At 30.3% G+C, this 18,094-nt stretch overlaps 1 protein-coding gene across 2 annotated transcripts; it reads left to right on the top strand.

Annotated features, from left to right (window-relative positions):
- The first annotated feature begins 207 nt into the window (after window positions 1-207).
- LOC107855981 lies at window positions 208-1,752 on the top strand. 2 transcript variants are annotated; one of them, XM_016700985.2, is made up of 3 exons: window positions 208-494; window positions 947-1,441; window positions 1,616-1,752. In XM_016700985.2, the coding sequence occupies exons 1-2, from the start codon at window positions 408-410 to the stop codon at window positions 1,433-1,435; spliced, it is 576 nt and encodes a 191-aa protein (XP_016556471.1). In that variant the 5' UTR covers window positions 208-407; the 3' UTR covers window positions 1,436-1,441; window positions 1,616-1,752. The 2 variants fall into 2 exon arrangements, with proteins under 2 accessions (XP_016556471.1, XP_016556468.1); XM_016700982.2 differs by having other exon boundaries at window positions 947-1,752.
- Window positions 1,753-18,094: the final 16,342 nt, after the last annotated feature.

The following is an 18,094-nucleotide window of genomic DNA, read 5'->3' as shown; positions in this document are numbered from 1 at the left end:
TTTTCTCAATAGGTCAAAAATGATAAATGAAGAAAAAAATTTAATGAAAAAATTGTGATAAGTAAAAGTAAACGGAGAAAGTATCTTTAATTAATATTTTCTAAAAAATGTGTCGAATTAAACATGCACCAAGTATTTTACTGGTTGGTACGCTCATGTGCTATACTTTGTTCAATGCGTGAAGTATTTTAATTGCAATAAATATGAAGAAAGCTTATACTATTGGGAGTTGAACAATAAAAAGTTTCAAAAATAGGCAAGATGCATTAATTAGGGTTTGCAAATAACAACGGCCATTGAGCCCCGAAAGGCCAAAGGCGCGATTCCTTAATATTCATCCCAGACCTTTCACTTCCCATTACCTCCTTCCAATTTTCTACTCCCCATTTTTCTTTTTCCCTCAGATAATGTCAAACAAATCCCCCATTTTCCCCATTGTTGAACCTCAACACTTTAGTGACTATGGCTTCGACCCTCAAATCGATTATTTTCAGGTATGTCAATCAATACAATTCCTCTATTTTTTTTGTCCTGAAATACCTCCGCATGCACTATTATTATTATTTTAAAAAAGGATATATATATATATATTCAAATTTTACGAAACATATGTGTTTTGGCAAATCGAGTCAATCAACTGGTGCATTTTGAACCGTTACATTCAATAAAGATCCGGTCCGATCCTAAATTTTACTCCAAGCTCTAAATTACATCATTAAGGGGTTATTTGTAGGTGTGCTCCCAGTTTAATTTGTGTGATGTAGTTTGATTTAAAAATATGCAAAGACTATAAATCTGGCGGTTTAAAATAATTCACATGTACATGTGTGGCTATAAATTATTCCATTAAGAATGAGCGAAACTGACATGTTAAAAGTTGAATTGCAACTAAATATAGAAATTGTGCTAAAGAAAAATGTGTCATGTTGATCCCCTGTTTTAACAGATTTTGGAAGAAGCAAGAAAACACAGAATCAGAGAAAGTGCAAGGTCCTCCATAGACACAGTTCATTTCAAGCTGCAAAAACCCATCTCAAAGGACGAGTGTTCAAAGAAAATCAAAAAGAACAGTAGCCGTAAAAGATGGTGGAGAAATGCTCTCCTCTTCTTCAAGAGGATTCCAAGGAGCAAATCCAAGAGTGACAAAATCTCCGACGAATGTGATCTTCTTGACAATGGCGAAGTTCATCACCGGAGACCTACTCTTCAGGGTTCGATATCTGGGCGAGTGTATATTACTGAGAGCAGGAGCGGGTCTAACACGCCTTACCGTACCATCAGCCGACCTTCCTCCAGTCCACTTGCCGGAACATTGTCTCCTAACCGGAAAGGTGATTTGGACATCCCCTACATTAATCTCAGGGAGTTTAACATGGACCAGCAGCAGCATAAGATCTCCAATGCCTCAGCTATGCCAATATATTTGGTCACGTAAACAGCGGTATTTAATTAATTTTAATTTTTAAATGCTACTGCTAATTATCATTATCCTAATTTACACCTTTTTAGGTTCCAAATTAGAAGGTTGATGACCCCTTTTGTCTTTAATTAAAAGGGTATCTCTTTTCTTGTTACTTAGTATTATGTGCAACTTCACAGTGGTCATCTTATGCAGAAAGTGCTTGCTTTATTGATGGCGTGAAGCAAACCTTTTTTCTCGTGAATTGTCAGAAGACAGTATGGATTTTGCAGCCTATTGTAATGAATTGATTTATCTGCTGCACACATGTTTTTGCTTTGACCATGTTACTACCTCCTATCCATATACTCCTCCGTTTGAAAAAAATTGTAATCTTTAAAGTAGAGTTATGTTGAGTGTATTAAAATATTTTTTAATCTTGTAATTTTAAATATATTATGTAAAAAATTAAAATATTATTAAAAAATAAGAGGGGCCAATCTCTTTTAAATGAATTAAAAAGAAAAATAAATCATTTTTATTTTTAAATGAAGACATTCTCTTTTAAATGAATTTAAAAGAAAAGTAGGTTATTTTTTAAAAAATAAAGAGCGTATTATATAGTACTAGAGTCTTAGCTTTTATATTTAATCTAAGTAGATGTGTTTGATCATGAGATTTTTTTCTTTTTTAAAGTATTTCACTATAGTAAAAATAATAATGTTTGATCATAAAAATTATTTCATATTAGTAAAACCGGTTTTTGAAATAGTGATCTTGTTTCACGTTTTCCAACCATATGCTTACACAATTTGAAAAATAACTTTAATTTATATTAATGGTCAAATATTATTTTTAACTTTAACTCTAATTATAATTTTAAAAATTATTACTTTTATGATCAAATCAACCTAAATAAATATTTTCTTACCTAATCAAAAGAAAAGAGGGAGCAGCGTTTGAAACGCAAAGCCTGGAAATGCCTTTTGGACAATAAATCTGAATAGAAAATTTTGCGTTGGTGTAGTAGGTGACGGTCAAGTAATGGATCAAAGGTACATGAATTCATATGTCCAATTGTTAGTCCAATAGAAAATATTAAGGGGAAGCGTTTGATATTTGTCTTCTTGTCAGTTGTCATGGTGCACTTTTCTCGGTGACCGTTTGCTTGTAGGGCCTCTCTCACTTCTCGATAATTGAGCGCTAATCGCTTACATCGTTATCACGTTTGTATTTTTTTTAATCAAACAACTACTAAATTTATTTGCACTTCACATGATTTGATATATTATTTAAAATAATTTTTCTTGATAGAACGGAATACGAAAATGAAATTGAAAAATTGAAAATTAGACATATACAATAAAAAATGTATGCATAAAAATATTGAAAGATCAAGTTTTAAGTATAAAAAATATGCTAAAGCAGCAAAGCATTTGAGCCACTTTTTTCATTTACATTTTTAGTTCATCTGAAGAATAAAGGGTTCTCACATTTGTGTTTTTTAAATCAATCAAATGAAAATAAATTTAAATTATTATAATAATAATAATCGTTGCCCTAAAATCAAATAAAAAAAAACTTCTAAAATTTTTTATCAATACTTTCATTTTTTACTTTGATAATTCACATATAAAAGCGTACATCAAAGTAATAATATTTGTACTAAGTAATAAATCAAAAAATTATTATCATTATTGATACAATTAATCAGTATTGACTGAGCTAATTAATATTAGCAGAGCTAACCACAGTAATAATCATGAAATTCGTTAATTTTTTTTTTTTAAATTAATGAACAAAATATCTCCAGCATTATCAAGTATAAATTATGTAGTTTGATTTTTAAAGATTTGACTAAACTTAACAATAGAATTATTATTTCTATACATCAAGAAAAAAGATATTTCCTTGAATTTTCTCGAATAAAATTGAGCATTTCTTACTTTATCATTCAAGTGATTAGCGATATTTCACTGGGACAATTTTTTCAAGTACGTTCAAAATACATTATCCAAATAAGTAGGATCATTGGGATCTCATAATGGCTGTTCTATTTTAGAAAAATTAAAGTAATACTTCTTGCTATAATTGAACAAATAAGAAAGCTTGACAATTTTATCTTTATAATTCGCGCTTTGCGCGCATCATAATACTTGTTATTTTAAGATATGATGATCTTTTAGTAACTTTGACCAAAAATATAAAAGATAGAACATTTTATATTTGTGTAATACCATGACTCTCTATGTCACTAATTCTTATAAAAAAATTCATTCAAATAGTAAAAAAAATTATTATGGTTGATTGTTGATCATGCACCTTACTAATCCACAAAACAGAACATATGCCACAATCTTATAAGGACTATCTGAAACCACAATGAATCTTAGAAAATGCATAAGAAAATCAACTACCAGCAGAGAAAATGTCCCGTCTAAACACCATAATCTAAATACCATAATCTAATTTGCTTTTATTGCCACATAACTTAATTATTTGTATGCACCACGTGACAAAGGATTCATATTCTTAATTTAGTAAAGTTCAACAGTGAGATGGATTTTTCATCTTTTTTGTCAAAAAATTGAAAAAAAATAATACAAGATTATTCAAAGCTATTTTGAGAGTGACAAATTCTAACCTACAAATAATAATAAATCAGCTATACTGATTCTTATTAAACTAACTTAATTTAGAATTTGTATTTGTAGACACAAGACAACAAATTTAAATTTGTAAAACTAAATTTTGATAACCTTAGTTTAACTCAAAATATAAAGAATGAAATGACTCAATATTTTTCTATTTTAACTTTCCATTTTGAATCTAATATTATCTTTTCTTTTCATTTTTTTTTGATAAAGAACCCAAATAAAAATTTAATTTTATAATTGTCAATTGTGACACCGAACGAAGTTCAATTTTCTTGTATTACTACTCAAACTAAATAAAGAGCTTATCAAAGAAAGTACATCCACATAGTGATACAACTAATTATATATTTGATAATTTTTTTCTCACAAAGTCATAATTAATGAGCCAACAAATAACATCAATAACTCTCTATATTGCTAAATTAAGTGCTCTATTTAGGTTGTATTAGGTTAAATTTTTTTTACTATATCCTGGTTCAAATTATCAAGATCATTAATTAAGAAGGAATTAGGGGTGGCTCCAGCCTAAAGTTAATTAGGGGTATAATAGTAAAAGTACTTTAAATTTTATAGAAATAAAAAAATTTATTATGAGATGTGTTCAATCTAAACGAAACACTTAAAAAGGAATGAAGGGAGTAGTCAATTAAAACTCTAACTTCCATTGAATTTTCTTCGTATACAGTATTATTCACCTATATGTTGAACTACATTTCTTATTTTTTAATTTGTATGATTTTTTTTTTTTTAGATTTTAGCTTATATATGTTGATAGTGTAAATAATTTGAGTAAACAAAAATAAAAATAAAAGAAATATAAATTGATATGCGGCTAAAAATACAATTCATAATTTTATTTTTTTTAGATATTATGGACTTTACCTCTTTTTGTGCTCTCGTTACACATGAATTTAAATTAATCACTGTACATTCAACTTCTAATATCTCCTCTTTTTATTTTGATCTCAATTATAACATACTTACACGTAGTTAGTAAATTAAAAATTTAAAAGTTTAGCATTCACAAAGAAGAAGTTTTTTAAGGAATCTATGTGAAAAATATTTCTTTTTCTCAACGTTTAACTATCCAAAAGTATTGTAAAGTTAAGGTAAGAAAACTATTAGGGGTTGCTACACCAAATAGGCGCTATTGACTTGAATTTAGATTTATGGAGTTCTAATATAGGTATCGAACATCAGGTGAATTTTTTTTTTCTTCTTTTTTTTTTTTTAGAAAAATAGCCAAAAAAAAAATCATTCTTTCTTACCGACAAAATAGTAGAAAGAACTCAATTACCATAATCAAACAAAATTCTAGGATACTGAATACACATATACATACATATTCAATCAAACATAAAAAAACAATAATCGCATTATAAAAAACAGAAAAAGTAGGCAAAAGACCTTATAATATTTAGCAAAAGTGAGAACAATAAAGAATAAAAAATACATGAACAACAATCTGAAAAAAGATTAATTTTAAAAAAGAAAATTTATCTTGTGATTTAAGAGGAATAATCGGACATATAGACAAAGGAGAAAGAAAGTGAAAAAATAAAGAGGAAAAAATGAAAAGATGAAAAGGGCTAAGAAAGAAGTGGAACAAAAGCAAATATTAAAAGAAGTTTTTTAAGTAAGATGAAAAGAGCAAAAAGAGAAGAATAGATGCAAGTTTTGATATAGAAGTTTTAATAAGTGAGTCTTAATAGGGTGTCTGTTAAATTGTAAAACTTAAAACATTAAAGAAAATAATTGATTGTAATAAAAATTTAAAAAAACAAAAAAAGCTTTAAAAAAGAAGAAAAAAGATAAATGGCTTTGCTTGATTCTAAGACATGCCAATAAGCATGTCTATGTTTCTCTTTTATTTATATACTAGTACAATATACGTGCATTGCACGTGTATTTCATGTTAGATACACAAAATTGCATCTAAAAAATAAAGTATATTTTATTATATTGCAATTGAAGTTGCAATATATATAACATTATATTTATGATTTAAATGAAAAAATTATTTGTTTCTTCTAATTTGAGTATATATTGTTGAACTTGTATGTCACATTAATTAATTGACATCTCTTTTATAAACATAAAGATACTAATGATTAAACCAAACTTACCTTGAAGATTGCTCAATGGGGTGTTGACCTATCTCCAATATCTTTAAAATAACATATTTTGAGAAAAGTAACTTTCTATCTGATCTCATAAGCTTTTTATATGATTTTAAACTTCATATATTGAGATAACATCCAATACTAAAAAATTTTCACATCTCCCTTTAGGGGAATCCAACCCAAACCCTCCTCTGCTGTGATGCCAACATAAAATCTTACATTGGATTAAGGACTGCTTTTAATCTATGTGTCATTGTGCTGTGTTTTAAATTCTAAAGGACATCATTTTTTTTTAAAAAAATCAACTTGTTAATTAGAAAAATTAAAGTGCTTGAGAGAATACTAAGATTGAAGCACTCATGATCTTGTTATTTTATTAACATTTATATGAAGATATTTACTAACTCGAGGTAGTCATGTGGCCATCTTCCTCCACCTTCATTCTACACTATATTCTTAGCATTGTTAACACATTGCAATTATAATGTTTATACATACAATTAGACAATAAATTAACAATCCAAAGGAAACTTCGAATACTTAAATAGCTGTGATTAGTTTCAAGGCTTTAACTCCTGTCAATAGATGCAAAAAAAACATGTACATATTAAGATTTTTGTTGTATACCCTTGCTAGAATATCTATAGAGGGAAATCAATTGCACCAGAATATTGCAATATAATATAACATATCTTTTATCAACTTTAACATGCAAATTATCAATTACATCATCAGAGTTTAGGAATCAATTCATATAAGGTTTTTTCTCATTCTTTCTATAGGAAAGTTGATCTTTTACTTGAGCATCAAGAGACTTTGCTTCTTTTTAACGACCAAATGACTATAGCGATTTGGAAGACTACAACCAAAGGATAATTGAACTAAGACTTTTCTGTAAAATAGGCACCATCCATTGTTAATTGCTAAGTTAATTCTGTTGTCGAGCTAGAAAGGCTTCCAGTGGGGTCATTAAAGACCACAGTGATATGTTTCAGAAAATAAGCATCATTCGAGATTATCTAGAGAACATAATTGAAGTGCCCAAGTGCCATATGTTTTGGTCCCGACAAATTTGGAGCAAATATATTAACAAACTTGAGGTTTGTTTTGGGTTTAATTATGTTTCCCATTTGGGTACCTTAGATGTTTTGGTACCCAGAGTTCATTTTTTGTTATGAGAAGTATTGTACCTTGTTTGAAGTGTTTACGTCGGTTCGTTGCTCTGTACCAACCAACTTCCTTATGTACCTCACGATTATAAGTATGAGATCAATCTGAATCTTGGCTATCGCGCTTCGAAAGGTAATCAGGTGATCTTGCTTCTTCGAAAAGTTTGAATTCACTATAACCAACACAATGGCCCTCGCAAAATCGAAAATAGCGGCTCTCTCTCTTCATTCCTATCCCCAAATCTAACGCTTCCATGTACATCGCCATAGCCTCTTGGTAATGGCCCGATGTGCCCATTAAAATCCCCTCCTATGACAATCTTCTCTGAGCTAGGTAAGCCTTTTACCCCCTAGTCTAAAACCTCCCAAAATCTCTTCTTCTCCTCCTCCTCATCCAAGCTCATCTGAGACGTATAAGCACTATAAATGCTCAGAGTAAACAGGTGTAGTTGTCTTGTTGCTGGTAGGTGCGCCTCCAACGGCCAACTTAATTCTCATCAACCTATCACTGACCCTCTTGACCTCTACTTCGTGCCCTCTAAATTCTTCGTCTACTAAGATACCTACTCCTTCCTACGCCTCTCCCTTCTTGAGTACCAAAACTTGTACCCATCTACATCCCTAGCCTTAGAATCGAAGATTTAACGAAGTTAGAGGACACGCTTTCTAATGTGAACTTCAAGATAGATAGAAAAACAAAAGAAACATTTGAAATCGAAAAATCATATGAATATATTTTTGATTCTTCTTTTACTTATCTAACCAAATTAAAACCCATAAGAGATAACTATATTCAGATGAAAAATTAAACCTAAACAAATTACAAGTAAATAATAAGATTAGATGCTTAACTCTTCTTTTAATATTAGATTAGATTATTTGGTGCTTGGGTTAATACTTATTAAGTGAAAATTGTATATGTAGTAATCAAATTACGTTATTGATGACTTTTTACTTGTCTTCTCTCTATGATAAAAAGTAACTACATATAAATTTGGAAGTTAATAGAATTCTAAAATTGGGCACTTTTAAATGTTTTTGCATACTCAAAATATTTACTAATTTTAATTATAGTTTTTGTCTAATAAAATTATTTCCGTTTATACCTCATACTTCCTCCGTTTTATATTTGCTGGTCATTTTACTAAAAATATTTGTTTTATTTTAGTTGTCCAAGTTCTAAAATCAAGAGAATTTTATTGTTACCACCCCTACGATTAAATGATTATATAAAGTGTATATATTCAAATTTATATTTTCAATGCATAATTAATACGGTTATTTTAGTAAAATATGCCTCTATTAGATATTTTCTTAAGGGAGTGCCAAGTCAATTAGGGCCAACTAAAATGAAACGGAGGGCATAGTTAAATCACTTGTATCTCTTTTTAAAATCTCACATTAAACTCTATTAATCAAATTAGTAGGCATAATATCTTGGAAATCAACTTAGATAACATTAATTGTTGAAGAATTCTAAATCTAATGTGATAAGAGTATTAATTGTAAATCCTAAATCTTAAACCTTAAACTACTTCTTCTTCTAAAAAAATAAATAAGTAAAAAGATGACCAACAAACAAAACAAATTAAGAAAAGACACAACCTATATTAATAGTAATTCGTATAAAAGAATCGTAAACCTAAATTAAAAAAAGGTCATATCCAGCTATAAAACCGCAATAAATAGCAAATCTTTTTATTTAACTGTGGCAAGTCTTTTGGCCCCCTTCCCCTCCCCCCTTCCTCTTTACCCTTAGCCATAAATTTAAGACTCAAGTCTTGAAAAATAATTATTGCTATTATTCAACAATATAATAACTTTCATGTAATAAAAGAAAGTTTTATTTTTGGGGTATAAATGATATTTTTGTGTATAATGTTGTGCACAAATTCGAATAACTTTAAAAATTAATGAAAAGTCAATTGATATCTAAAGTATGTATAATAATAATACCATTTTTAGGATCTCACAAGACTGGGGTAAGCTGCTCAGCCTGCCAAACCTATGTAACAATACCGGATTAAGCCATAGTCGAACAACCGAATCAAAGCACCGATCGAAATATAAAAGCATTTTAAATATCTTGATAACTGCATGGAACATTTTACCCAAACAAGGAACCTGTCAGAGATTCAATAAACTCATGTGTCTAAAAGTTCTAGTTGTGCAAAAGTCGCCCTTTCTTCTTCAGTATAACGGGCTAAAGAGGCACAACTTACTAGATGTAGTCACTGAGACAAAGTCAACATAAGGTTATTAAACTCGACTGTCTCACCATTTTGGAACCAAGTCAAGAAACTATATAAAAATTCCTTCATACTTTGATAGAGTCTGAATCTTTAAAATGGCCGAAGTGCAAAACCTGAACAGTATTCAAATGGCGGCTAGTGCCTTTTAGTCATTTCTTGAATATATTACAAAAGGTAGAGAGAAGGGAGAGCTAGAGAGAGAAAGTGAAAGAAAGAAAATAAAATTTTTCTGCCTCTCCTAACAGAGATGAGGCATCTATTTATAATAGAAAAAGAGAATCTTTGCATAGTATATTATGGGACCCCGTGTACAATATTTTCAATAGTTTAGGTGGATCGTCATATTTTGTCCTTATCTTTTCTTTTTAACTGATAGAGGAAGGCCTCAACTTTTGTCATTTCTTCAGCATTAAGGATATTTTTCGAGGAAGTGGTTGAGATTCTTGAATTTCTTCAGATTCAACAGCTTCTTCACTAGTAAGGTTTTTCATGGACGTGTCTGAACATTGTTTAACTGTTTTTATAAGATTTTTCCTGACTTCCTCTAAGTATTTGTCAATCATCTCCATTTTATTGCCCTCATGGACAGAGATTCTCCTGGAAATATAATTTAAAATTTTATCTTCCACAATATTCTTTTGTGGAGTAGTCTCATAATCAACCAGTGTTTTATGAATGGATTCTAGCAATTCTTTCCCATAAGAAATATTTGTGAATGAGTCTTTTCTTGTCAGCTTGTCCCAAAAATTGATATAGAATATCCTATACAGTCCGAATATTTGTTCTTTGGTGTAGCCAAATTCAATACTCCATTTGTGTATCCATGGAATGGAGAATTCAATGAAAAAATACATTTGATCTATTTTGTCTAAATTACAAACCTGATCAGAATGATATAATTCATTTAAAAATGGGGACATTTTAACCCATTCTTTATATAAATGAAGATATTCTGCTGGCAAGATTTTGATCGTAGGGCCATGACATGTCCACCATTGGATAAACTAGTTAGGAATTTGATTTTCAAAAACTTTAGCATAGATTTTCAAAAATCATGTATGTTTGTGTTTTATATTGTTGTAATATAAAATTTGAGTGAATGCCTTGATATAGTCCCAATAGGTAAAAGAAACTTTTGAATCTCTCATGGTCATGATTTTTTCAGCCATAGAGGTCGCGCCCCAATCTTCAATGAAAATGAGCTTTTTAATCACCATTTTGGAATATCCATGAACGTATTCAGTCGTTTCACTTAATTGGTGATGTTCTATTTCTGTAGATCCAGTATGGATTAAAATGGATTCATAATAAGCTCTTGTATTAAAAGACTCACCTGCAAAATAAAGATTAGTCAATAAATGTTTTTGGAGCAGTCTCTATAGATCATTCTGTTTGCATATTTGTGAGTTTTCTACAAGGAATATCAGTTCTCTTTTGTCAAGCTTTTCATAATTTAGTCTATTGGTAGTGTTTTTTGTAGTAACTGCTGCAAATGAATCAGCTTACTTGGCAGATATATAGGATTGTATTTGGTCATATAAAGGATGATCTTCTGGAATATCGTCCAGATGAATTGAAGGGCTTATATGCGAATTTTTTAAAGATGATGATTTTGCAATATGCTGAATTTTCGTATTAATCAAACTCATATTTTTCCTCTGTAATACTAAAATATTAGATGAGCTTGAAGTATATGATGACGAGGGAGAAGTTCTGCCTCTTCCTCTAGAGTTTGGAGTTTGGCTTCTGTCGCTTTTGTCTCTACCGCTGACTATTTACCATGGTGGATTTGTGCCCATACTGCAATTTAGAATTTATCAAATGATGAGTCAATATCTTCCCAATCAATTTCATCTCTCATATCTTCAAAATTTGGAAGAAACAAGTCTTCTTATATCATATCGTGACTAAGTTTTTCTAATATGATGAAATGAATATCTTCATTCAGAGGAATGCATTTTATGATGGTAATAATTATTTTTTCGGAGAGATAAAAAGGGTAAAATTTCATGCTTCTTGACTTTTGCTTTCCAGATTAACCTGTAATTTTTTTTCTATGAATTATTGATATACTCTTGAGATAGAAAAAAGAATTTTCACTTCCTTTCTTGTATTGTATCTCAAAATGAAAGGAGCTAATTGGGCTTGCCACCTTACAAATATTAATTTAGAGGCATCATATTTAAAGTCTTTATCAAACATGTATTTAACAGATTGAGCATAAATTCTAACTATAAACTTTTGATTATATAAATCATCTTGAAATTTTAAAACACATTTAATAATAGTTAACATTTCATGACCACAATGACGAATTTTTTCTGACTTTCAGTCCATTTGCCAGAATGAAATCTAACTAAACATTCAGTCTTTGTATGGGGATTGACTTGTTTAAGTATTCATCCATAATCAATATTTGAAGCATCAGTCTCAATAATTTTTAACCAAGCAGGATTTGCTAGCGTTAAACAGGGAAGATTTGAACTCGTTTTTTAATTAATTTTACTAAATCAGTGTGTACTTGAGTCCAAGGATTTTTATAGTATTTTTTCAATCTTTCATACAAAGGGGCTAAATCCCTAGACAGGTTTTAATAAAAAGGAGAAATATAGTTAAGACTTTCAAGAAATCTTTGCAGTTGCGTTTTGTCGGTAATAATATCAGGAAATTTTTCGGCAAAATTCATAACTCTTTGTATAGGTTTAATTGTACCTTGACAAATATTATGTCCTAAAAACCTGACGTTTGTCTGGAACAAACTCATTTTTGGTTTAGAAATAACCAAATCATTTTGTATTACAATTTGTTTGAACATATTTAGATGTTTGAAATGTAATTCAAGAGTTATTGAGAATACTAAAATATCATCAATATATACAATTATAAAATCCACATAAGGATTAAATATATCATTCATAATCTTCTGAAATTCAGAAGAGGTGGTTTTTTAAATCGAATGGCATGATATTCCATTTATATTGTCCAAAAGGGACGTTAAAAGCAGTTTGATATGTGTGATCTTTATCAATCTGAATTTGCCAATAATCAGATTTTAAGTCAAATTTAGAAAATCTATTGGCATCATATAATCTAGAAAGCAAGTATTTTTTATTAGGTATTGGGTATCTAATCCATTTCAAAATTTTATTCAAAGGCTTATAATTAATTCCAAGTCTTGGCATATCTGGTTCTTTTTCAGCAGCACTATTCACATAGAAAGCAGTACAAGACCAAGGGGATCTGGAAGGTTTCATAAGACCCTTTTGTAAAAGACTGTCAATCTCCCTTTTACAGAATTCAACTAATTCTCTATTCATTTGGTAAGATTGAGATTTAGTCGGGATTTTATCTTCACTGAAGCCTTCTTCATAGGGAAGAGAAACAATGTTCTTACGACTCTAGAAAGCATTTGGATGATCAGCACAAATGTCAACAGTCATTTGGTCCGAGACTATTTTTATTTTTTTTTGAACCTTTACAGATTTCATTGTATCATGAATATTTATACTCATTATTTCTAATTGTAAGAAATTTATCTGTCATTGTTTCATTCCTATTAAAGCATTTATATCTCTTGTTACAGGATCAGTAACAAAAAGGTAAGAAATTTTCTGATTTTTATACGTAGCTGTAAAATTATTTGCATCAATATGTGTATAAGGATATATAACATTTGTAAAAGGGGTTCCTAAGGGTTCCTAAAATGATAGGAGGATAAAACTGATTTTTTATCAAGAAAAAGAAATGTGAAATGCAAATTTTGTTTCGACAAATATGGGTATTTGGTAATTTATAATTAATATCATAACTATGATCGGAAGCAGATTTAATTATATGAGTAGTTTTTTTAAAATATCTGGTTGGAATTAATCCTTCCTGAATGCAACTAACATTAGCATCGCTATCTATCATAGCTACATTAGTGATTGGAACTTGGCATACACTGATTGGAACTTCATTCTGAGAGTGAGCATTTTGATTGTCCCCATGGTTACATAGAAAATTACTGATATGAGATGAGGGGAATTTCTTTGTAGTGAGGGCACACTGGTTACATTGCTAGTTACTAACTTGTTCGGGTAGTGTAATATTAGTCTATGCATGGTTGTTATAACTGAATTGATGTCATATCTTGATACCTGTGTGTTGCATTTGTGTTCTTCATTTTTCTTGAATTGAATGACCTTGGAGATGGTGAAAGTGTTTTGAGATGATATGGATGATTGACTGCCAAATGTACTTTGTATTCTCTTAGTTGTGCTGAGGTTCTTGAGGACAAGAAACTATTTTAAGTTGAGGGTGTTGATGTGTGAGCTAACGCTAACACATTTGAGGCTTTTAACTAATAATAATTGCGAAGTCTTAAGCAACTTTTGTTGTTTTTAATTGGTTTATGTTTGATTTTACAGTAGAAGCTAATAGGATAGAGAACCAATAAGAATGGAAGCAAAGAAATTGAAATCTAAAAAAATTCGAAGAGAAGTGTGGCTGGCGATATTTCTAATAGGTCGTCAGCCCTGTGATATGCTGTCAAGATCATCATCAATCGTAGACAGAGAATTGGCCTAAGTTGGAAGTTCTGACGATATTTTGTGATAGGTCGTCAAGAAGATGATAACCTATCAAGATTGTCGTCAGCCTAAGGCAAAACATGAGAGTCGAGGGAGAGTTATGACGACATTTTGTGATAGCCATCACGGAGCTGATAAGGCGTCAAGATTGTCGTTAGCCTTAAGCAGGAAGAGCCAAAATTGAAGAAGGAGCTGACGACATTTATGATAAGTCGTCAGCCTCCTGATAGGCTATCACAAATGGCGTCACCTAATCCAATGAATTTTTGAATTTTATTATTTTGTTTCCATAATTAAGGTGAACTATTTAAATCCTTGTTTAGGGTTTTCTTAAGAGTTCCGCACTTGAGTTTTTGACAGGATACTTTGATATTTTTTCTCTCTACTTTTGTCTTGAAAAAATAATTATTTTGAAGAGATTATATTCATTATTTTGGGATTCCTTTTTGATTTAATCTGAGAATCTCTAGTTTCTATTCATCTTGTGGTAAGTTTATCTTTCAAAGTATGGATTCATCTAGTTGCTTCGATTATTACATCATGAGTGGCTAAATTCCTTTAACCTGAATTATGGGATCTAGGGTTAGGTCTTGATAAGGTGCTGAGTGTTCAAGATTCAAAAGGTGGTAGGATTTCTTGATAATTCTGAGGTTTTAATTAACGTCTGTTGTTGCAAACAATAGATAACATCTGCTTTGATTTGCTTGAGAAAGAAATCAAATATAGTGGGAAGTGAATTATCAATAAGGACTTGAAAATACTTCATTTAATAATCACCGTTATAACAAGGTTGGTTAACCTGAGGTAAAATCTGGTCATGAATATAAATTTCCTAAGTCCGAGAGGATTAGGTAATTAAATGCTTAAGTAGGTCGAGAGATATTTAGGCATAACGTCGATAAAGGTAAGTTGTTGTCCTACCTATCGTGAGATTCTTGAACCACTAGTAGCATCTGTCAAGTACCAAAATCCCTAGTGAACATAATTCTGGTTTTTCATAAACTCTTGATTACAAACACTGAAACCAAAGTGACTGACAATTACTTGTTAAACTAAAAAACCCTTTTTTCTGGAAACAGCCAACTATCAGTTGATTAAATTGCAAACGAATTACGTTCATACCATATTCCCTGCGGGATTCGACCCTAACCTAGTTGGGATTTATATTGACAACGATCACTTACATTCTCATTGAGAGGTGTAGTTTGAGCATTATCACCTAATAAAAAAGACTTGCTTTCTAGATTATATGATGCCAATATATTTTTTAAATTTGACTTAAAATCTGGTTATTGGTAAATTCAGATTGATAAATATCACACATATCGAACTGCTTTTAATGTCCCTTTTGGACAATATGAATGGAATGTCATGCCATTCGGTTTTAAAAATGCCCCTTCTAAATTTCAGAAGATTATGAATGATATATTTAATCCTTATATGAATTTTATAATTGTATATATTGATGATATTTTAGTATTCTCAAAAACTCTTGAATTACATTTCAAACATCTAAATCTGTTCAAACAAATTGTAATACAAAATGGTTTGGTTATTTCTAAACCAAAAATGAGTTTGTTCCAGACAAATGTCAGGTTTTTAGGACATAATATTTGTCAAGGTACAATTGAACCTACACAAAGAGTATGGATTTTGCTGAAAAATTTCCTGATATTATTACTGACAAAAGGCAACTGCAGAGATTTCTTGGAAGTCTTAACTATATTTCTCCTTTTTATGAAAACCTATCTAGGGATTTAGGCCCTTTGTATGGTAGATTGGAAAAATACTATAAAAAGTATTGGACTCATGTCCACACTGATTTAGTAAAATTAATTAAAAAACTAGTTCAAACTCTTCCTTGTTTAACGCTAGCAAATCCTGCTTGGTTAAAAATTATTGATACTGATGCTTCAAATATTGGTTATGGAGGAATACTTAAACAAGTAAATCCCCATACAAAGACTAAATGTTTAGTTAGATTTCATTATGGCAAATGGACTGAAAGTCAGAAAAAATATGCCACTGTGGCCCATGAAATGTTAACTATTGTTAAATGTGTTTTAAAATTTCAAGATGATTTATATAACCAAAATTTTATAGTTAGAACTGATGCTCAATCTGTTAAATACATGTTTGATAAAGTCTTTAAACATGATGCCTCTAAATTAATATTTGCAAGGTGGCAAGCCCAATTAGCTCCTTTTGATTTTGAGATACAATACAAGAAAGGAAGTGAAAATTCTTTATTTGATTTTCTATCTCGAGAGTATATCAATAATTCAACACTCCATTTTTGTATTCATGGAATGAAGAATTCAATGAAAAAATACATTTGATAGATTTTGTCTAAATTACAAACATGATCAGAATGATATAATTCATTTAAAAATGGGGACACTTTAACCCATTCTTTATATAAATGAAGATATTCTGCTGGCAAGATTTTGACCGTAGGGCCATGACATGTCCACCACTGGATGAACTAGTTAGGAATTTGATTTTCAAAAACTTTAGCACAGATTTTTAAAAACCACGTATGTTTGTGTTTTATATTGTTGTAATATAAAGTTTGAGTGAATGCCTTGATATAGTCCCAATAGGTAAAAGAACCTGTTGAATCTCTCATGGTCATGATTTTTTCAGCCATAGAGGTCGTGCCCCAATCTTCAATGAAAATGAGCTTTTTAATCACTATTTTAGAATATTCATGAACATATTCAGTCGTTTCATGTAATTGGTAATGTTCTATTTTTGTAGATCCAGTATGATTTTAAATGGATTCATAATAAACTCTTGTTTTAAAAGACTCGCCTGCAAAATAAAGGTTAGCCAATAAATGTTTTTGGAGCAATCTCCATGGATCATTCTGTTTGCATATTTGTGAGTTTTCTACAAGGAGTATCAATTCTCTTTCGTCAAGCTTTTCATAATTTGATCTATCGGTAGTGTTTTGCTGTAGCAACTGCTGCAAATGAATCAGCTAGCTTGGTAGATATATAAGATTGCATTTGCTGATATAAAGGATGATCTTCTGAAATATCGTACAAATGAATTGAAGGGCTTATATGTGGATTTTTTGAAGATGATGATTCTGTAATATGTTGAATTTTTGTATTAATCAAACTCATATTTCCCCTCTGTAATACTGAGAAATTAGATGAATTAGAAGTATATGATGAAGAGGGAGAAGTTCTACCTCTTCCTCTAGAGTTTGAAGTTTGGCTTCTGCCGATTTTTTCTCTACCGCTAACTATTTATCATAGTGGATCTGTGTCCATACTGCAATTTAGAACTTATCAAATGATGAGTCAATATCTTCCTAATCAATTTTATCTCTCATATCTTCAAAATTTGGAAGAAACAAGTCTTCTTTTATCATATGGTGGGTAAGTTTTTTTAATATGATGAAATGAATATCTTCATTTAGAGAAATGCATTTTATGATAGTAATAATTATTTTTTTGGAGAGATAAAAAGTGTAAAAATTCATGCTTCTTAACTTCTGCTTTCCAGAATAACCTGTAAAAAAAATTTATGATCTCACTAGCCGCCGTTTGAATATTGTTCATCCCTGCACTTCGGCCATTTTAAAGGTATTTATTCTTTCTTTCTCTGTTGTGCTTTTAATACAACTTCTTCCCTCTTTCAACTTTGACTATGTCCGGCTAAAAAGCTTCTTATACCTATGTTGAAGATTTAACTTTGTTTATGTGATAACTATGAAAGATCCAGATTCAATCAAAATATGAAGAAATTTTTATATAGTTTCTTGATTTGGTTCCAAAATGATGATACAGTCGAGTTTAATAACCTTATGTTGACTTTGTCTCAGTAACTACGTCTAGTAAGTTGTTCCTCTTTAGCCCGTTATGCTGAAGAAGAAAGGGCGACTTTTGCACAATTAAAACTTCCAGACACAT

This window comes from Capsicum annuum, chromosome 1, assembly GCF_002878395.1.
Source record: "Capsicum annuum cultivar UCD-10X-F1 chromosome 1, UCD10Xv1.1, whole genome shotgun sequence".
Taxonomy (NCBI): Eukaryota; Viridiplantae; Streptophyta; class Magnoliopsida; order Solanales; family Solanaceae; genus Capsicum; species Capsicum annuum.
This window is presented reverse-complemented; position numbering and strand designations above follow the sequence as displayed.